Source organism: Eptesicus fuscus, chromosome 2 (assembly GCF_027574615.1).
Source record: "Eptesicus fuscus isolate TK198812 chromosome 2, DD_ASM_mEF_20220401, whole genome shotgun sequence".
Taxonomy (NCBI): Eukaryota; Metazoa; Chordata; class Mammalia; order Chiroptera; family Vespertilionidae; genus Eptesicus; species Eptesicus fuscus.
This window is the reverse complement of record NC_072474.1, coordinates 22,480,464-22,503,451: the sequence shown is the minus strand read 5'-3', so window position 1 is coordinate 22,503,451 and position 22,988 is coordinate 22,480,464. Positions and strand designations below refer to the sequence as shown.

General features: G+C 36.9%; 1 protein-coding gene across 1 annotated transcript in view; it reads left to right on the top strand.

The window, feature by feature from the left end:
* The window catches only part of MALRD1 (MAM and LDL receptor class A domain containing 1), a 640,413-nt gene that overhangs the window by 464,729 nt on the left and 152,696 nt on the right, over positions 1 to 22,988 (top strand). The window contains exon 33 of the mRNA XM_054724807.1: positions 9,790 to 9,947. Coding sequence (XP_054580782.1) covers positions 9,790 to 9,947 — 158 coding nt within the window. The remainder of the gene's footprint in view (positions 1 to 9,789; positions 9,948 to 22,988) is intronic.

The window sequence follows — 22,988 nt, the reverse complement described above, 5'->3', positions numbered from 1 at the left end:
CTGCACACCCGCTACTGGGGACTGAGCCTGAAACCCGGGCATGTGTCCTGACCAGGAATTGAACTGTGACCTCCTGGTTTATAGGACGATGCTCAACCATTGAGCCACACCTGCCGGGCTCATTCTTATATCTTAAAATATCATTTCCCACACATTGTTTGTATCCTCTACCTCACTACACATGCCTTCTTTGGTTCTCTACAACCTGTCTTCTGCAAAAATATTATTTCATCAGCAAATAATTATTGGTCACCCACTGTCACTGGTCTAGACACTGCAGTGTTAATTGTTTACCAAATATAGCACCAACCCTCGTGGAGCTTATAATTTAGCACCTTCATGGACTTTAGTGACTTCATAATCACAATGACCTGATTCCTTTTATGATGCATTTGACTCTATGGACTAATCCACACCCTCCTAAAGTTTTCTTCCTGTGTTTTCATTAGACTGATTTTTTTTTCTAATGCTATATGCCTTAATGCGTTTTCTTTCTCCTTCTAAAACCTAAATGTGAGCCTTACCAAATATTCTGATTTTACTTTTTTTCCATCTCTTCCCGCACTTTTGCTTCTTCCGAGTTTTATTCTTTCATTGCTCAAAAATTTGCTAATTCCTACATGTATCTAGTCCTTATTTCCACATTCTAGTGTCACATTTTTCAAGTGCAAGCTGGGTAATTTCTAGTATCTCCTAGTTACATATCCAAGTTCAAACGTACCTTCCTTTCAGAAAGAGTCCTAGTTTTTGTTAACTGACATTATCATTGTTAACACTTAATTCTCTCTCAATTTCAAATTCTATCAGCTCTTCATTCTCAACTTACATGTTTTCCTTTTCCCCTTTGTTGCATTTCCAATTCTATCATCTTAATTCACTCTTGGGCCATTGCAGATGTCAAAGAGCCTCGTAGCCAAAGCAAATATTCTCCTACATCAGGCCACTGTTCACATCGACACAGGATTAATATTCCCGAATTTGCTCCTCCAAATCATCAGAAGCTCCTCATTGCCCTTTAGTTTGGCACCAAAGGCTTCCTAGGTTCTTCTCCAAATTGCATTTCTGATTTTAGTTTTTATGTTATTCTGCTCCAAACACTGCATTCTCCCTCCTCAAATATGCTTTGGATGTTATAAACATCAACTTTTGGTCATATCATTGTTTTAGCATGACTTGTAATTTTTGCTTGATAGTGGACACAATGCACTGGGTAAAAGGAACTGCAGTAAATAGGCCATTAATTTTTTTATCTTGCCTGGAGTAAGGATGTGATTACTGTTTGCTGTAAGTGTCAGAAGGTAAAATTTCCTCTAGCGGCCTTGTTTTTGTCTCCCTTGTTTTATTTTGGTTCCCCTAGAGACTTAATGTCTGAGAGATAAAGTTGTTTCCATTCCAGTCCCTTACTAATGTACAGGAGCCTTACCGCTGGGGCGGTAAGGTGGAAAGGTGTTAGGTGGTAAAGTCAGGGGAAGGGAAGCATTCTACAATCCTGTGATTTTAGCAAGCCTTTCACTGTGACCTTCACAAGGTCTTCTCAGTTCTCCTGCCCGGTCACCTGAGCGAGGACATGTAGACCTGGCGAGGAAACACAGACACACTTCAGAGTGGCTGCTTTCCCCTCCCCTGAAAAAAGCAGAGAGATTTTTCTCCAGTCTTCACTGTGAGAACTTGTCAGGGCTTCTGGAGGTAAAACTTCGAGGGTACCCCTAACCCTTGTCCCCCTGGAATTCTCGTATCTTTAGCTTTTCCACCCTGAGCCTCCAGCTTGTTCATTACAGCTGCCATGCTCCTCACCCCGTATGGGCTCCATTAGTGATTCCTGCTCCCGAGGTTCTGCTCCACTACTTTGCATCTGCCTACCTGTCTCTCCAACTGGGGGTGGCAGTTGCCCTGCGATCTCTACTTTAGTGTCTGGTGGATCTAAGGAGAGTTTTTGAGTTTTAGTTAAACTTCTTTTTTTATTAAATATATTTTTATTGATTTCAGAGAGGAAGGGAGAAGGGAGAGAGAGAGAGATAGAAACATCAATGATGAGAGAATCACTGATCGGCTGCCTGTTGCATGCCCCCTACTGAGGATCGAGCCCGCAACCCGGGCATGTGCCCTTGATCAAACCTTCAGTCCACAGGCCGATGCTCTATCCACTGAGCCAAACCAGCCAGAGCTAGTTTAACTTTCTTGTTGTGAAGATGAGACTGATGCCTTCCACGCTCCTTACATGCTGGACTAGAAACCAGATATCCTCCCACATGGTTATATTTTTAGAAGGATCTTTGCCACTCTAAACTGATTTTTTTTTTTGCCTGCTACCATTTCCACTATTTCCTTCAATATACTGATATAATGACATGTATTTTATAAAGTATTTTCTCAATCACCAAATTTAAAGCATCTTTTATCTGTTAAATAGTATAACAATTTAGGATCTACATCAATATTTGGTATAATAGATTCACAATAATCCCAGTGAAGATTTTATTATTATTATTATCATTAATTATTCCTTGTTTGATCGATGATGAATATAAGACACAGTGGGTATGTAATGATTTTCCCAAAATCAAAGGCAAGTATCAGTTTGAATTTGAACCTAGTGTGACCTAGAGCTTGTCTTCTCAATAGTACATATTGATGTCTTTAATCATTAGATTCTTTGGGTTATGTTTCATTTTTTCCAAGCCAGGATTTGTTCAACTCCCTAAAATCCAAATGCAACACATGATGCCTTCTATATGGCAGTAGTTATTCAATCAATAACTTGTGCTTGAGAGTGTTTTACTACTGCTAAAATAATATTTCTTACCTATTCTCTAATTTCCCAGGAGAATAGCTCTACTTTACACTTGTATTCAAAGCACTTTACATTTAGTGTAACATTTAAGTTTCACCACAATCTCATGAGACTAAAGTACCTACTATATTTATATTTTATTTCTTCTTAGTCCTAGAGAATTTAAATAGGTTCTTCAAAGTCACATACCTAGTAAGTGGTAGAATCAGGATTTGAACTGAAACCCACAGCTCGAGTGCTTACAGGCTTAACTAGTGGACAATCTGCCCCACAGTTTCTGCTTATTACATATTCATTAAAAGAATCTGATAATAACTCTTTTATGTTTCAATGAAAACAAATATTGTTCTGCTATTTGCTTTCCACATTCATTCAGTTTAAATGGATCTCAAATCTAAACAAAGTCACTTACCTAAAGAAAAAGGTTTATGATTTATTAGTTCTTCCTTCCTCCATGTCTAGGAAATAAGTTTCCTTTTTAAACTCCATTTGTCAAATTAAATCAAGTTTCAGATATGCTATGAGGTCAATGCATGTTTCCAAAAGCATCTTGACAAGAAAGTTACACATTTCAGGTTCTCTGGGTTCTTCTAATGTGAGAAATAAGAGATTCAGAATTTCATCCTTACTAGTATATCATTACTAGAGTTCCAGTGCATGAAATTCATGCACTAGTAGGGTCCCTAGCAGCTGCTGGCTGCCAGCCAAGGACTCCCTCCCTTCCCCCAGCCAGCCCCACCCCTGGTCAAACTCCCGGACAACTCTTGGTCAAGGGGACAATTTGCATACTATGCTTTTATTATCTGTAATATGCTAATTAGACTGAATGACCTTCCTGATGTCATTCCAGATGTCCTTCCAGACAAAGCCGTGGTGGTGGAGGTGGAGGCAGAGGCAGTTAGGGGTGATCAGGCTGGCAGGGGAGCAGTTGGGGGTGATTAGGCAGGCATGCAGAGGGGTTAAGGGTCATCAGGCAAGTAGGCAGAGGTGGTTAGAGGCAATCAGGCAAGCAGGCAGGGGGTAGGGGCAATCAGGCAGGCAGGCAGAGTGGTTAGGGGCAATCAGACATGCAGGCAGGTGAGTGGTTAGGAGCTAGTGGTCCTGGATTGCAAGAGGGATATCTGACTGCCAATTTAGGCCCGATCCCACAGGCAGTGGAGCAGTTCGGGGCAATCAGGCTGGCAGGGGAGCAGTTAGGGGTGTTTGGACATCCCCCAAGGTGTCCCGGATTGGAGAGGGTGCAGGCCAGCTGAGAGACACCTCTCCCCACCCCTGTGCATGAATTTTATGCACCGGGCCTCTAGTATAAGACAATGTGGTTGAGATATATTTGCTGCTAAGTAATTAGAAGCTTTCAAAATAAGATGAATCTACCTTGTGTTGGCATGTCATAATTAGAAGCTTCATTTTTATATCAGATCCATCCATAGTGAGGGGGAAAATTAATAATCCTAAATTTTATAATAGTAAATAGTGTTAAAATGAGACATTTTGCTGAAAAGTGTTTAATTACTCTCAAAAGAGAATAATGCCTAAAAAATAAATTTTGGGAAAGACAGATATTAAAAAAGCTAATCCATTCATTATACAGCCATTCAAAAAGCAAATGAGTGACATAGGACAGACATTTCTATCAAAGACCATGAGAATATTTCATTTGATTTCAGAGGCACTCATTCTGTGGTTACCGTTTTGGCAGCTTTGAGGAAACTTTTGTTCTCTCTCTGAGAATGCTTACTTGTTAAGGCCTTTAAAACTTGCAGCCACAAATAGCCACCACCTTGAAAATATGGGGTGGGGGAATAAAGTGCAAAAACAGATTGAGGGCATTTCAACTGATAGTCACTCACTATGCACCCTTCCATTTTAGACTGAGGGGCAGTCAGAAATTACAGAGGATGAGGAGCCAAGCTTATGTAAGTCTGACTCTGAAGCAGGAAGGATTTTGCTATTTTGAAAGAGAGGCATTGCACTGCATTAAAAAAAATAAAAATTAGGCAGCCTTATTTTATGAGCAAGGGGGGAAAAAAGTTAAAATTACCTACAATTTAAAGCAAAGAGTGAATTCAGATCACTTGAAGTAGGAAATTGTCTTTTATGATTTGACCTCAGTACACATGAGTGGGATTCTGCTGAGGGGACTGTAGCTGTGAAAACATGCTGTCTTTTAAAAGTACTAACTGTCCTTTTTACAAAAGAAATGTCAAACTGATTACCTGGTAGCCTGATAACTTGAGGAACCATTTTCAAAAACTCAAGATAGTAGCTCACAACATCTAAAAAAAGGAGAAAGTGTCCGTGAAGCGTGGGGATGGGTTGGGAATGTGGCTTGTACAACTGGGCATCCCAATATCAAGTAACAATGGTGATTTGTAAACAATACACTTTGATGCTGAATTTACACTATTGGGCACTAAGTAGACCCCAATTTTCTAAAATGTGTGCAATTCTTTAAATAGTCCTTAAAGTAAAAATGGAATATTAATGAGAAACTTCTATTCAGTGCCTGATTTTAACTGATATGTGAAAGATAAGATCTGCACTTTAAGAATATTAACAACTTAGTCCTAGCCAGTGACTTATTTGGCTGGAGCATTGTTCCATACACCAAAGGTTGTAGGTTCTATTCTGGTCAGGGAACATTTCCAAGTTGCGGTTTGATCCCCAGTTGGTGCACCAATCCACGTTTATCTCTCACATTGATGTTTCTCCCTTTCTCTCTCCCCCTTCTTCTCTCTCTAAAAAATAAAAACAAAACCATAAATGGAAACATATCCTCAAGTGATAATTTAAAAAGAGAATATTAAAAACTTATAAAATCTGTTTTAGCAAAACTAAAGTAGTACCTGAAAGTGTACAGAAAAACACAGAAGGCAGAGATGAAGGCCTGAGGGTAAGGGGGGGAAGGTAGGGTACAAAGGGGTACAAAAGGGGACATCTGTAATACTTTCTTTTTTTAGATTTATCTTTATTGTAGAAAGTATTACAGATGTCTCCTTTTTTATTCCCATTGACCCCCTCCACCCTACCTCCCCAGGCCCTCATCACACTGTCTGTGTCCATGGGCTATGATATATGCATATAAGTTCCCCAGATCTGAATACTTTCAACAATAAAGATACATTTTTAAAAATACACTCAAACATACTTAATTAACATATGCTAGATTTTACAAAGTAATTGAATGCATGAGATCTAATATATAAGAGTTAACTAACTTTTAAATGGCCAGTAGAAAGCTTTAAAGTAGTCCAAAATCAAACCAACAACAAAAAAATTGCACATGAATGTTGTTGATCATTGCACAGAGTCACACATAAATGAAGTGAACTGATTTAATGATTTACCACTGCATTCTAAGTATGCTCTAGCAGTTGACACGTTTAAGCTTTATTAACTGCTTTAATGAATTATGAACTTTGTATGGGATGTTAGAGTGACCTTCTCCAAGGATTTTGCTAGATATATAAATAGGTAATTCTCAAAAAAGCAGCTGAAAGTTTATAAATGTTTGAAAGTGGGTCCAGTCTGAACTTGCAAGATAAAGAATGAGTCTATTTCTGAAAATGTAATTCAATGTAAGGTTTTATAAATTTGTTATACATTACATAGTTCCTGGATAATTCATATAATTCTATTAATAATTTCAAGAGGCTAAGCAACTTTTTATCTTTATAGTTCTCAAGTAAAAATATGTTATTGCAACAAGTCTTTTCTCCTTACAAAGCCAAATTTACATATGCTAGAATTCCACAATTAAAAATACCCAAAGACCAACTTTGCAATGGTCTCTTCTAAATTGCCAGACATGGTTTTGCATTCTTAAATTTTAAAATGGGTAAAATTTCACATTTTCATGCATTAATATATTACCCAGGGATTGACTTTCTGATTTTTGTGATCAGGCACAGGATTTTGTAAGACCAAAATTGAATATGCAAATTACAAGAGGTTAGGTGGGTAATATTTTGAAAACACACTTAGAGTGCTCTAACTAATAATTGGAATTGCTAGCGTTGATGTTGAGCTCTATAACACTGTTTGTCTTTTACTGAAGTAGATAAGCTTCAGTGAAATGATGGATTATTATTAGACCCAGTGAATTATAAATATTTTAATTAAATTTCATAATATAGTCCTAAAATGCAAATTTTAGTTTGTCCTAAATCCCTTGTAATTATATCATATATTTAATAAACTGTGTTTTAGAAGTTACTATAATAAAAGTAAATACTGGGGAAAATAAATATGAAATGGGAAATTTGGAATAGGAAGTGAAGATGTTCAATCCAATTTCAAGATTTGAGAAATTGGTCAGTGTTTAATAGTCTCACCCCCCAGTATTGTGGCTTTTTGCATATGAAATAAATTTGACAAAAAAGTGGACAATCTGTAAGAAATGGATAAATTCTTAGAAGCATACAGTCTTCCATGACTGAGTCAAGAAGAAACAACAAATCTGAATAGATGAGTACCTACTAACTAAATAGAGTCAGTAATAAAAAATTAATTCATTAATTTAAAAACAACAAGAGCAACAACAAAAAATTCTGAATCCAATGGCTTCACAGGTGAATTTTACCAAACATTCAAAGGAAAATTAACTCCTATCATTCTGAAACTATTCCAAAAAATTAAAGAGGGATGAAGGCTTCCAAACTCATTTTATAAGGACAGCTTTACTGAATTCAAAACCAGACAAAGACATTACAAAAAAAAGAAAAAAGAAAATTATAGGTCAATATTCCTGATGAACATAGATGTAAGAATATTCAACAAAATATTAGCAAATCTAATTTAGCAATACATTAAAAAGGTCAAACACCATGATCAGGTGAGATTTAGTCCTGGGATGCAAAATTGGTTCAATCCACAAATCAATTAATGTGATAAACCACATAAACAAAATGAAGAATAAAAATCGTATGATTATCACAATAGATGCAGGATAACACTTAAAATACAATATATATTTATGATTAAAATGCTCAACAAAGTAGGAATAGAAGAAACATACCTCAATATAATAAAGGACATATATGACAAACACATAGCTAACGTCATAGTCAAAAGGGAAAACTAAGTGTTTTACTTAAAATCAGGAACAAGACAGTGTCCACTTTCACCGCTTTTATTCAGCATAATAATGTAAGTCCTAACCATAGTAATCAGGCAAGAAAAAAAGGCATTTAAATTGGAATGGAAGAAAAAAATGTCATCATTTGCAGATGACATGATACTGTATGTAGATAATACTAAAAATTCCACCAAAAAACTACTAGAACTAATAAGTAAATTCAATAAAAAGGACATAAAATTAATATTCTGAATTCAGATGCATTTTTATACACCAATAACAAACTATCAGAAAGAGAAATTATAAAAGCAATACCATTTAAAATTGCATCAAAAAATACCTAGGAACAAATTTCACCAAGGAAGTAAAAGACCTATATTCAGAAAATTATAACACATTGAAGAAAGAAATTGAAGGTATAAATGAATGTAAGCATATACTCTGCTCATGAATAGGAATAATAACAGCATCATTAAAATGTTTATAATACCCAAAGCAATCTACAGATTCAATATAATTTTTATTAAAATACCAATGTCATTTTTTTGCAAATAATCATAATATTTATATGGAACTACAAAAGACCCCAAGTAGCTAAAGCAGTGTTTAAAAAGTTGGAGGTATCATGCTACCTAATATCAAACTATATTATAAGGCTATACTGTAGTAATAAAAACAGTATGGTACTGAAATGAAAACAGACACTTAGATCAGTGAAACAGAATAGAAAGTCCAGAAATTAACCCATGCCTTTATATTCAATTAATATTTGACAAAGGAGGCAAGAATATACAATGAGAAAAAGACAGTCTCTTCTATAAATGGTGTTGGGAAAACTGGATGGATATATGCAAAAAAACAAACAAACAAAAAACAAAAACAAAAACTAGATCACCTTCTTCTACCATACACAAGAATAAACTCAAAATGGATTAAAGACTGAAATGTTAGACTCAAAACCATAATGACCTGAGATGAAAACATAGGCAGTAAAATCTCAGATATTTCTCATAGCAACATTTTTTTTTCCTGATATATCCTCTAGGACAAGGAAAACAAAAGAAAAAATAAACAAATGGAACTACATCAAACTAAAAGTTTTGGCACAGCAAAGGAAACCATCAAGAAAATGGAAAAACAAACTATCACATGGTGGAAGATATTTGCCAATTATACATCCAATAAGGGATTAATATCCAAAATTTATGAAGAATTCAGACAACTTAACATTAAAAAAATACAATCAATCTAATTAAAAAATGAGCAAAGGACCTGAATAGGTATTTCTCCAGACAGTACATACAGAATGTCAAAAGACATATGATGATGTATGCAGGGGAATTAAATCCAGCTATGTTTAAATGGAGAGATCTTTCACATATTCATGCCATAATGCAATTGAGGAGAAGTCATTTATTGCTCAGAAAAAAATAATATAGTGGCATTGAGAATTACATTTCATTTTGCTGGTATCACCATTCACTACTACTGTAGCTAGTGTGTGAATCAGAACAACCGAAAATGAGATACATCAATCAGCCCCCAATACCTGCCCAACATGCAGCTCACAAAATATTTTATTTATTTGAAACTGATGGACAATTTAAGCAAATTGGGAAAAACACAAATATTTTATCACTTTATGCATGAGTCACATCCCTGGGTGAATTTTGTGAATCGCATAATCATGACTCTTATTTTTGTTGTTCAAAAAAATAAATGTTATTGATATATAACTCACAAAAAGTAATTGAATCATGTTTAAATGCATTTGTGTATATGTTTGTGTGTGTGTGTGTGTGTGTGTGTGTGTGTGTGGTTGGTTGGAGAAAAATGAAATGTATACATAGTATAACTACATTCTGCCTCATGCTATAAAATATATAATTTAATAAAAAAAGTTATATTTATCTCTTTCAAGGTAGTGGACAACACTTCGTGTATGTCAACTCATCTGGTCCCAAAGAAGGATACACTGCAAGAATCACTACTTCTCAGTACTTCCCAGCAAGCCTCGGAGTGTGTACTGTTCGGTTCTGGTTCTACATGACCGATCCCAGGAGTATGGGAGTACTAAAGGTACAAAAGGAAGACAGAGATTTGTGTTGCACTAAAATCTTTGTAGAATGTCTTTAAACATATTTTCTTTTTCATAATCTTATAAACTTTTTCTTACTATCTCTAATTTGGGCATATAAGTGTCATGTTTTACTACATTTTGGGGGCAGAGGTTTTTCAACAGATGTGTTGCATTTGTAAGAACTGTCTACAGTTATGACATGGGGAATTTTGGTGGGCAGATCACTCCTTATTAGGGGTCTGAGAACTTAACATTTGTGCATGTGTTTTCTAAAGTAACTAAGACCAAAAGTCTAACTAATATTATCTGGATTTGTGGTGAGGAAGAACCTCTTATATTTTAATATTAAAAAGAGTTTTTAAAGGAATAAAATGAATAATAATGTGCATTGTTGGTATAGGTGTGGATAAATAAATATTCTTATTTGTTGCTATCAATATGAAATTATGAAGAGTATTTTGGTAATTGAAAGCTTCATATTTTTTATAATAATTATCAAAACATTCCACATCTAGAAATATAAGAAAATAAATATAGACATGCATGATGTTTTATTTATGAAGTTTTTTTATTTTACTATTGTTTATAATAGTAACTATTTAAAACCAACTGAATGGCCAAAACCGGTTTGGCTCAGTGGATAGAGCGTCAGTCTGCGGACTGGAAGGTCCCAGGTTCGATTCCGGTTAAGGGCATGTACATTGGTTGCGGGCACATCCCCCGGTGGGGGGTGTGCAGGAGGCAGCTGGTCGATGTCTCTCTCTCATCGCTGTTTCTAGCTCTCTATCCCTCTCCTTTCCTCTCTGTGAAAAATCAATAAAATATATTTTAATTAAAAAAAAAATAAAAAAATAAAACCAACTGAATGGCAAATGATAGGAATTGGTGAAATACAATACATTCACTTTTATTATTATATAATATATTAAACTAATTATGTTAATGAATAATTAGTGATAAAGAGAAGTGTTTATATCTCATTAATAACTAAAGCAGATATTAATAAAGATGCATTCCAGAATGCCATTTAAAACATATATCTAATTTTGAGTGCATCAGTGTGTATAAATATATATATATCTTAATCTATATAAATATCTACATTGTTAAAAGAAATATATGTAAGCATACACAAACAATGGTTAATTATCTCTAGATGGTGGAGAAAAAATATTATTTCATTATTTTTACTCATTAATTTTATAGTTTTCTGCATTAAATATGTAATACCTTTCTAATTTAAAATATGTATATCTAAAGGGTGTTTAAATTGAAAGGGTTGAGAGACACTGCTCTAGGATGTGCCATAACAGATGACTGCTTGAGTTCATAAAGAGCAAATGTAGTCTTGGAGCACATGGCAGAGTATAATTGTGCTAATCTGAAACTACTTACAGTGATTACATAAATCCTTTAGAAAGGGTATGGCAAGGAAACTACCTAAGGTGAGGTTTCTAGTAGAGGATTTATGAGGCAATGAAAATAGCACAGCATTCCAATAGAGATTTCCAATTGTAGATTGTGGTAGTGTGTTTTCTTGCCAGCACAAATTTTATGAAATTATATTAAGTACTGTATAATCTTTGCCCTTCTGTACTCTGTTCTGTATCCCAGAGAACTACATTTCCCAAGCTCCTTTGCTCTCTGCTACTTGGATAAGTTTGACCAATAAAAGGCACTTGCCAAAGACAAACAGGCAGGAAGAGAAGACAAGCCTTCCCCTTCTCTCCTTTTTGGCTGACTTTCTTTTTTTAAAAAATATATTTTATTAAATTTTTACAGAGAGGAAGGGAGAGAGATAGTTAGAAACATCGATCAGCTGCCTCCTGCACACCCCCCACTGGGGATGTGCCTGCAACCAAGGTACATGCCCTTGACCGGAATCAAACCTGGGACCTTTCAGTCTGCAAGCTAATTCTCTATCCACTGAGCCAAACCGGTCTTGGCTTGGCTGACTTTCTAACTGCATCTCATCTGTAACTCAGTTTCATCCAGATAGGCACTGGTTCCTTAGTTCTAACTCCCACCAAGTAAGCCTGCCAAATTCTAGCTTCTTCCAGCAACTCAATTTTGGTGACTACTTCCCTTTAATGTTCTAGTTTTAGGGATGGAAACATCTTCCTGTGCATACTAATCTATTGTCTCATAAATTTCTTGGTGGTTTCTCATCTTTGCAATAAATTTTGCAACCAATTCCCCATATTAAATTTCCTCTATTTTTGAAATATGTTAGTTTATATCTTATAGCTTGTCCCAGTCTGATATTAGTGCCCACCCCAAAGAAAATACAAATCTTTTTAAGATATTAATTTTTAAAATAATGAAAAATTTTGAGTCAGCACCAATCAGTTTAATTTTGTCTGCTTATGTTAACTTATTAAAAACTACCTTCTAGTAGGGAAGACAGAAAACAAAATTAAAAACACCCAAATATGAAAACTTCAATTTGCGATACAATACCCTGAAGCAAATAAAACAGATTTTGGTGATGAATAATTACTTAGGGTCTGCTGAGAGTGTTATTTTATACTGAATGGTAAGGAATCCTCCCTGAGAAAAACAATGTTTGAATTTATATTTGAAAAACAAGACAGAGCCAGCCTTGTTCTAGGCAGAGGGAGCAAGTCAGTGAAAAAGTGCAAAGGTGAAAGGAATGTGAGGGCCAGTATAGCTGGCACAAAATGAGAGAGAGAGAGAGAGAGAGAGAGAGAGAGAGAGAGAGAGAGAGAGAGAGAGATCAAACAGGCAGGGGCCAGCTCCTATAGGGCCTTGTGACTGTGAGATTAGATTTTATTTAAGAACCATTCAACGTCATTGGGAGTGTCTTGGACTCTATAACAAATTACCATGGACTAGGTGGCTTACACAAGAGAAACTTACATCTCGCAGTCCTGGGGGCTGAAAAATCCAAGATCAAGGTGCCCGCCAATTCAGTTTCTGTTGTGCATCCTCTTCCTGATTTGCAGATGGCTGCCTTCTCTGTGTGCTCACCTGGCAGAGAGATCATCTCTCTTGGGTCTCTTTTTATAACAACACAAATCCCATTCATAGGGCCTTCACCCTCATGACCTAATTACGTCTTAAAGCCCCACCCAAAACTAAAGCATTGGGGATGAGGGCTTCGCCATATGAAGTTGGCGAGACAGATGCAAACATCCAATCCATAGCAGAGAGTGTGAACCTGTGGAATAATATAACCTTTATTTGATAATTTAAAAGACTGTCCCACTACTACAGGGAAAAGGAATGAGTGCTGGTGGCAGGAGGAGGACAGAAGTGGAAGTGAAGCAAGGAGACAAGTTAGATGATTTCTAGAAGTTTGGGCAGAGAAGTTAGGGCTTGATCTAAAGTGGAGTATAAGGATAAACTAAAAAGCAATTTCTACATAATGAGCAAGACTTAGATTTTCACTGGTATATTAAGATTATTTTCTAAATTACGCATGCTTTAATGTTATTAGTATATTAATGAAGGGCATCATATAAAGCTAGTAGTCAAAGAAGACTTGTACAGTTGAGGAGATCAAAGTTATATTCAATTATGAGCTTTCTATAACTTTTTGGGATAAAAAGCCAAACAATTCAGATTTATCCCAGCCTGCAAAGTAGAGTGTTACATAGAGAAGGCAACTGTTGTATAAGAACTGGGAAGCCTGATGGCGAATGAATAATATTCAGAATAATAAAATGTTCATACAGGCATCAATATCCTTTTATTCAAAGGCTCAGGAAATTATAGAACAATGCTAATACATACTTTATTTTCTAGGTCAGTTTTTTTTTTTTTTCAATTACCTACCTACATATAAAATTAAAAGCACTCCTTAAAATGGTGCTAGTTACTTTTGATCCACATTGCCAAAATAACCTCAGTGAACCAAATCAATTTCCCATGAGGTTATTTAATTCCAATATTTCAGCTTGTTTTGATATTTAATGCTAACTCATGTGAGTTACTTAATGTCTATGAAAAGAGGTAAACTTTGACACTGGACAAAAGGCATTCCTGTGAAAAATGACTAATATCCTTTAATATCCAAATTCATTTTTTAAAGATACACAAAGGAAGGCAGGTAACTTTAATAATTAATACTTCTACAACTATTTTTGGTAATTTGTAGAAATTTCTAATTGCTTGTGAAGAAAAAAACGTAAGCGACTACTTAAAACCGTGTTCAGTGATAACAGATGAATTCATATATCTATATGGGTTTCTAGTAGCCTATTTTTCATATTTCAGAACAGTTAACCTGTTGTGTTGAAATAGAGTTAGGGGTTTTTAGACCTAAATGATTTCTGCTAAAACCTATGGAATTAAGCATGTAATTGTTTCGTTCAGTAAGTCATTATTGTTGTGGTCAGTGTTTGTGAGATTTTCTTTGCTTTGCTGTGATATTTAGGAAGACAGTAAGAGCAGAGAAAAATAGCAGAGAGTAGTATCAGATGGTTACTATATGCTATGCACTGTCTAAAGTGTTTTACATGTACTGATTGGTCTAATCCTCACATCATCCAATGAGGCAAGCACTAACATTGTCTGCTTTTTTTTTTATTTTTTTAATCCTCACCCAAGGATATTTTCCCCATTGATTTCTAGAGAGAGTAGGAGGTAGGGAGAGGGAGTGGGGGAGAGAGAGAGAGAGAGAGAGAGAGAGAGAGAGAGAGAGAGAGAGAGAGAGATCGATCAACTGGAGAGAGACATATCAATTTGTTGCCTCCTGAAAGCACCCCACCAGGGCTCAGGAACCTACAACGGACATATGTGCCCTTGACTGCTGGAAGCAATGAGATTTTCCTAATAGTACTCTCGGGAGTGGGCGTCCATTTTACAGGAACACCAGGTGTCTCTCCACCCCCACCTCCTGCTTGCTTTGGGAAATTTAGCAACTGACCTGGCCGCCCAGGTTTCCTTTCTTATTGAATTAAAGGCATGCTTAATAGACTAACAGTACACATGTTAAACCAAATAAAATGACAGATAAAACTACCTTCAATAAGATAACATATAGACTTAATAAATCGCAGTTCTTTTCCTGAATTTCTTCCTATTCCGCTCTCCAAAGCATTGACTGGCCTTTAAAGTTATTTTAGCTAAAATCTGCCTGTCCCAAGGCATCCTATGGTAATTTTTAAACAAAGCATCAGAGCATTCCCTGGTGAGAGGATTAACAGCTCCACCCTCTCTAGCTGCCTTTGAACCTCCCAGACACCAGAGGCAGAGGATCTGGCGAGGCCCTTTTTCTTATTAGGGACTTTTTATCCCTGATACAAATTAGGCATAATAGAGTTTGAACAAGACCCCACATAGTTAAAGATGACAATGGCACTCTTTTTCCTTGAGCCTGATTTAAAAGAGTACCTTTCAACATTTTAATTTCTTTATCCTTGAGCATGGAAGCTAAAAATTTACAAAGATATTTTCGCCTTTGGTTGAATCCTTCCCCATTATGGCCTGGCTTGAAACAAAAGACTTTCTTGCCCACCTTAGGCTCTCGACCTCCAAGACTTGGTGCAAGCTTTACACGCAGTGAATCTCCCCACTGAATTTTCTGTGACCCACCTTTCCCGGTGCTTACCTTCTTTTCTTCGCTCTGGCGAATCTTCTTCTCTAGATGTCCTTGTCTTGGGCGCCATTAATTCCGGGGTCTTACTCAGCATCTGCTAGGGTTCAAGGAATCCACGTTCTTGAAGGTGTAGTTCAAGGACCACCAAGACTACATCTCTTCTTCAAACTGATTAAGACCTTTTCTGGTCAGTTTTGAACTTCTCAAGTTTCTCATCAGATTTACAGATGTCCTATTAGAAGAGTCAGACCATTTAGAGGGTGGTTTTCTGAATGCTAATGAAGAAGGAAATTCTTTTTATTCCCTGGATGCTCCCAGATGCCTGACCTTCAGAATAAGAAGTCTGGCAAAGGAGGAAGAGTTTCATCCCATTCAGTCTTGTTTCTTAAACACAAAGTGAGCGTGGGCCTGCTGGGACATATGATACCCTAGAAAGGACATTTGACATACCAATCAGCACCTAATGTCACCACCCACATATAACCATGGTCATGATGAATAGTTGAATAATGAATAGTTTCTACTAGTAGAGGAAAAATTTTAGATTTATTTTCACCTAATTGGGGCACTATTTACCATTTGGTGCAGTGAAGAATAGCTTACAAACTGATAACCTCTGTTAAAAAGTTGCCAAAAAGGCTCTGGTTATTACCATGACATGTTACCACACAGATGAGGATCTGGCCCATTTTGTAATTATCGTGAGTGCAGCATAAATTCCTCCAGGCATATGTTGAGTAAAAAAGAAAACCAATAAAAAACTGTTGTTTCAAAAGAGGAAAAATATTGAAAATGCTTGTTACATTTTTAAAAATATGTATTAAAAATTAAATAGGTACTCACTGTATTCCATGTCCTTAAGGCAATTTACATATCTGGTTATTTTGTTTTATTCCTTTTTTATATTATTATGCTCAATTTTAAAATGTTATGATGTTATATTTGTTGGGAGACACCATCAGTATTCCATCTATAATTTTATTCTTTTTTAAAAGTACATTTTTACTGATATTCCAGATTAACCAAGTCTCTTTCATTCCTGTTTATGCTAAAGTTCATGGTCATAGTTTTCACCAGTGGTGGCACACTGCTTATCAAGGGCAGCGTCTATATTTACAAAAGTCTAAGCTACCGTTATGACTGGACGACCAGAAGACCAGACAACCAGCTGGTAGATATGACATGCTCTGACCACCAGGGAGCAGACACTCAGGAGCTTCCCCCTGGAGGTCAGTGCACTCCCACAGCCAACCTCCTGGGGCTGGCCAACCTCCCACAGTCCCTCCCTCCAGCCGCCCAGCCCCAATTGGCCCTGATTAGCCCTGATCACTGGCCAGGCCAAGGGACCCCACTCATGCACAAATTCATGCACCAGGCCTCTAGTTTGAAAATAATAGTAGATTGTGTTTAAGAGAGGAAACAATAGTATATGCAGCATCCCCAGATATAAATGGCAGAGATATGTGTAGGAGTCATTGAGCATAACACATTTCTGCCATCTAAACAATCTTTCAGAAGATCTAGATTATACTCTAAATTGAGCATTTTATGTATTTTAAGCAGAAATATAGGAAGCAATATACTGGGGCAGTAGTTTTCCACATGTCACACACTGCTGCATTGCAATCAGTTGTAAGATATAACAAAGTAACCCTACCTAATAAAAGAGTAATATCCAAATTAACCATCACTCCACTACACCCACCAGCCACGCCCACCAGCCAATCAGAGAAAGTATGCAAATAAACCCAACCAAGATGGCTACAGCCACAGAGAGCAGGAGGGAGGCTTGGGTTTCCCAGGCAATGGAGGAAGCCAAGCTTTCTGCCTGCCCTTGCTGGCCTAGGCCTCCACTTAAGGCTACAAAATTTCAATTATAGAAGGTAAACAAATCCAAACAGAAATGGCGGCAGCCACGGACCTGGAAAGAGCGGGAGGCTAGGGTTGCCCCTGGCAATGGAGGAAGCAAAGCTTTCCGCACACCCTGGCTAGCCCAAGCCTCCACTCCAGGCTACAAAGTTTCAATTATAGAAGATACATAAATTTCAACAGAAATGGCTGCCGGCCACGGAGCGAGCAGGAGGCTTGGCTCTGCTCCAGGCTACAAACTTTCAATTGTAGAAGGTAAATAAATTCCAAATACCAGGGCTTCCACTTGGGTCGCCAGGGGGCATGGCTGGCCTGCAAACCACCACAGGCCCCTCACTCAGGCTGCCCCACGCCCCAAGGGAACCCCCACCCTGATCTGGGATACCCTTCAGGGCAAACCAGCCGGCCCCCACCCATGCACCAGGCCTCTATCCTATCTAATAGAGTAATATGCAGATTGACCATCACTCTAACACACAAGATGGCTGCCCCCATGTGGTCAAAGATTCTGCCCCTATGTGGACACAAGATGGCCACCATAAGATGGCCAGCAGGGGAGGGCAGTTGGGAGGGACCAGGCCTGCAAGGGAGGGCAGTTGTGGGTGATCAGGCAAGCAGGGGAGGGCAGTTGGAGGCGATCAACCCTGCAGGGGAGGGCAGTTAGGGGTGACCAGGCTGGCAGAGGAGGGAAGTTGGGGGCAAACAGGCTGGCAGGGAAGCAGTTAGACATCAATCAGGCTGGCATGGGAGTGGTTAGGGGGTGATCAGGCTGGCAGGCAGAAGTGGTTAGGGGCAATCAGGAAGGCAGGCAGGTGAGCAGTTGGGAGCCAGCAGTCCTGGATTGTGAGAGGGTTGTCTGACTGCCCTCGAGGGGGTCCCAGATTGGAGAGGATGCAGGCTGGGCTAAGGGACACCCTTCTGCCCCCGTGCATGCATTTTGTGCACCGAGCCTCTAGTATATAATAACAATAGTTAAAATGAACCTAACTATTTTTGTGATTTCCTCCCTTTTTGAGAATAGATTCAAGGTTTTTTCAACATATTATCAGTGTTCCATATTTTAATCTGATAGGTCCTATTAAATAAAAGAGAAAGGTAAGGTTGCATGTGCTATGTGCCAGGCATTTTGCTGGGTGGGGTGCATGACATACGAGCTTTGCCTTGGAGAGTGTGTCTGACACACAACCATCATCCATCACAACATAAGAATCAAGGGCGTTTGTTACCAGATTAGTAAAGGTGGGTGTGTAGATCTTGCCAGCAAAGAGATACTTGGATAGTGTAGCTAAAACCAGCTATGCTGAGATGTGCTGTGTATCTCCCATTGCAGAAAATAGAAAAATAGGATGGTAAAACATACTACTATAAGTTGCAATTAAATTATAAATGGAGCTTGGTGGGCAGGCACCACATGAAATGTAAAGGCTGACACTCAAGAGAAGGAGCTAATCTAATCTGACCTTCAAAATAAACTTTTCCTTTAGAATATAATAAAATCAGAAAAAGAAAAGTAACCTCATCTTGAAGAAATATGCTGCTAAAAATTAAAATAATGTCACAGTTTTAAGACACAGACATGGGAATTTGCAAAAGAAGGTATTTCTTACACCTGCCAACATTGGGTAGGTGTAAAGTCACCATAAGAAAGACCCCAAAACCAGCTTTGCTTAAAAGTCTGGGTCTTTTATTTTATATAAAATTTTAAAAATGCCATATTTGATTAAAGGAATTTTCTTTTACATTCTTATTTCATGAAATCTATTAATCTATTTTCCTTAGAGATCCTGGCTTTAATGCTTTGTTTAGGAAGCACTTTCCTGCCATAAAAATAATCTTATTTTAGATTTATACAATTTTTATTTCTACATTTAATTAATTAATCCACTTATAATTCATTTTGTGTATGTATGGTGAAAAGTTAGAAGCTCCTAATTTTTGCCATTTGCAAGCCAATTCCTCCACCATCACCATTGATTCAGTACTGTGTCCTCTCCTATTGATTTGACATGCTTCCATTATTATAAGTGAAATTTATATATGCATTTTTAAATTTTCTACAGATGTATAAAAGAAAGGTTGTTTCTCAGTTTGATACAAAAATAGATAGAGGCATAGAAAGACGATAGAAACACAGAGATACATAATAATCCTCTACATGCTTACTGTTATCTACTGAGTTTGTCAATTTGGAAAAAAGGTATTTTAAATTCCTCCAGTTTGATTATAGAATTCTCAGTTTGTCTTTTTGTTTATATCCATCTCAGCCCTTTATAGTTCAAAGCTATGTTGTCGAATGTGTAAAAATTCAAGACAGTTATATCTGCTTGGGGAATTAGAACTTTTATCAAGTTTAAACATCCCTCTTTATACTTTCCCTGAAATCTTTTTGCCTGTTAATAATTTGGATGTTCTTACCATTTAAAAAATAATTTCTGTAAAATCTTACCCATCTCTTTATTTTTATTATTCTGTGATAGTTGGGTTTCATTATGTCAGTTATAAAGATATGGCTGGGGTTATCTTTTTCCTGTTATCTGAGCTTCTGTTCTTTTACAAATCAACTCAGTGTTATGGTTGCTGTTTGATCAAAATGGAGACCTATTTTTGTATATTTTTCTGTGTCTTTTTCCTTGTTTCTTTATTTTTCCCTTTATATGTCTTTTCCATTTTTATGTCTTTTGTTCTTGCTTATTCCCAGATATTTAGACATTTTAATTGCTGTGTCTCTTTTTCTGAAGTGGACGCTTAATTTTTATTAAATTCTTTAAAATATTTGCCCAAACCGGTTTGGCTCAGTGGATAGAGCGTCGGCCTTCGGACTGAAAGGTCCCAGGTTCGATTCCGGTCAAGGGCATGTACCTTGGTTGTGGGCACATGCCCAGTGGGGGTTGTGCAGGAGGCAGCTGATGGATGTCTCTCTCTCATCGATGTTTCTGGCTCTCTATCCCTCTCTCTTCCTCTCTGTAAAAAAATCAATAAAATATATTTTTTTAAAAAATAAAATATTTAGCCACTATTATTGTAAATGAATTGCATACTTCCAACCTACCCACTCCTCAAATAAATGAAGATCTTTGGCAAGATTTTATTGACCTGGCTTATCCTCCCAGCTCTATGACTTACTAAAATTGGCTAGAACAGAAGATTCAGGGTGTAGTTCATCCACGCTCTTGACAATCACCTCCTTTGAAATGCCTCACTAATATATAATAATCAAGTAAAACTTTTATAGCTATCTTTGCTCACTAGTCTTTATCAATTCCTATGCAATCACTATATTGAATTTTTTTGTTTACTGTGTATATTAGTTTGCTAACCTGCCATAACAAAATACCACAGATTGGGTATCTTGAACAACAGAAATTTATTTACTCACAGTTCTAGATTCTACTGGTCCAAGATCAGCTTGTCAACATGTTGGATTTCTTCTGAGTTTTTTCTCATTGGCTTACAGATAGTAGCCTTCTCATCTTCCCTCACATGAATTTTCCTCTATGTGCGATCATCTCTGGTATATCTCTTCCTGTGTCCAAATTTCCTTTTCTTTTGAGAACATCAGAAAAATTGTATTAGGGTCCACCCTAATGGCCTCATGTTAATTTAATCACCTCTTGTCTCTAAATACAGTCACAGTTTAAAGTACTAGGGTTTAGGGTTCAACATATGAACTCTGGGGCAGGCAGCGTCAGCCCCAAATAACATGTCTTCTTTACACACATTTCAAAAATAGTGTAAACATGGGTGGTAAGCTTTGTGAGTTCCTGATTAATTGAAAAACTGTTATGTACCCATATTGGAAAGATAGTTTGATTGGGTATGAACTTCTAGGTTCAAAATTATTTTTCCTTAAGTTATTGAAGGCGCTGTTGCATTGTATTCTAAAATCCATGATCTGTATGCCTTACAGAAGACAGATGTCAGTCTGATTATTTCTCCTCCAGAATTTTTATGAATCTTACTTTTCTCTCAGAAAGTGCGTAAAATATTTTTTTATTCCTGGAGTTCATCATCCTGGAAATTTGGTGGGCCCTCATCATATTTCATCACCAGGTGGTTTTATTCTGTAATTTATTTGATTATCTCCTTCTGGGAAAATCTGTTAGACAGATGTGTAAACTTCTGGTTTTGTCCTTGCTACCCTCTAACATATCTTCAAAGGTTTTATGTTTTGGTCTTCTGGCACTGGAGTCTGATTACTTGGTTCAATTTTCCAGTTTACTTTTTGGAATTTAATTTGTATTGATTCTGCTATTCAGTTAATCTCTGGGGTTTTATACTTGCAATCATATTATTAATTTCTAAGAACTCTGAATGCTTCTTTTTCTTATTATCCTATTCTATTCTATTGATATATTGGGTACCCAAATCTCCCAAGGGAGTTACTTACATTATTTATTGCCCACTTATTCTATTAGCAATCTTCCTCAAGGTATTCCACTAGTATTCTGTTCAATTTAATGTCTCTTAGAATTTTCCTCACTTGTTTGGTTACTTACTATTGGTTTTGTATTTCTATATGTGGATAAGTCTACATTGAATAATCCTATATAATAAAGAGCTAATATGCTAATTACACCAAACAGCAGAACTAGCGTCCAAATGACCTTCCGGATGAAGCCAAGGCTGCGAGGGCCAAGCCCCTTGCATGAACTTCGTGCATCGGGCCTCTAGTGTGTGTGTGTATGTGTGTATGTCTGTATGTGTGTGTGTGTGTGTGTGTGTGTGAAATATATATATATATTTCATTGCCTCCAACCAAGTAAGCAGTTTCATTCCCCTAAAAGTGCATACTTATTTTGAATCATGATCTCTAGTTCTCTGTTGCTCTGGTGTAAAGGAGGAGCTGAATTTCTAGTGGGCTTGAAATTGTGATGTAATGGTAGCTTGTTTATTTGTTGAGGGAGGTATGAGAACTACATGACAGTCACAAGGGACGCCTCCTCATTCCTCTGGTCCCAGTGCCCACTCATGGAAACTCATGTGTCAGATCGCCCATAGGAGCAATACTAGTATTTACTCACGCTGTGTGTTCCAGGCACGGATGCTAGATCAGCAACTCCTCACACAGAGATTGACCTGACTTTTTATAAAGATGAATTACTAGCCAGTGACACATGCACAGCTCCTTCTTTATGCTCCCAGAATTCTGCTGGGAACAGTCATTTCTTGGTTGGTCTTTTCTTCATTTGTAGGTGTTCACAACTTTCTCAGTTTTACTTACATATTTTCATCAGTTTCTATTCAGTTTAAAACTTTCAGAAAGTTCTTATTTTTTTTTATGTTGGTAGCTATGCTCTTGATTTTCCAGTGTGTCAGTAGATTTATTTCTGTATTTTTCCTGTCTTTGCAGTGGAATATTCTTGAGGAGTAGAGGTAAGCATGTGTTTTCATTTTGCCATCAGAATCACAAATCATTTTTTCAAATATTTACAATTTTGCAGAACATGCTAAAACTAAAGTAAATTAATACCTTATTCCATTTTTTTTTTATTTGCTGTTTTGCCGGCTAATTTTTCTTCTTTTTGAGGGAAGGTATTTTGAAGGCATTTTGAAGGTGATCTGTACAGTGATATTATTAGCTGGGAGGGGAAAAAAATCACTTGTAAGT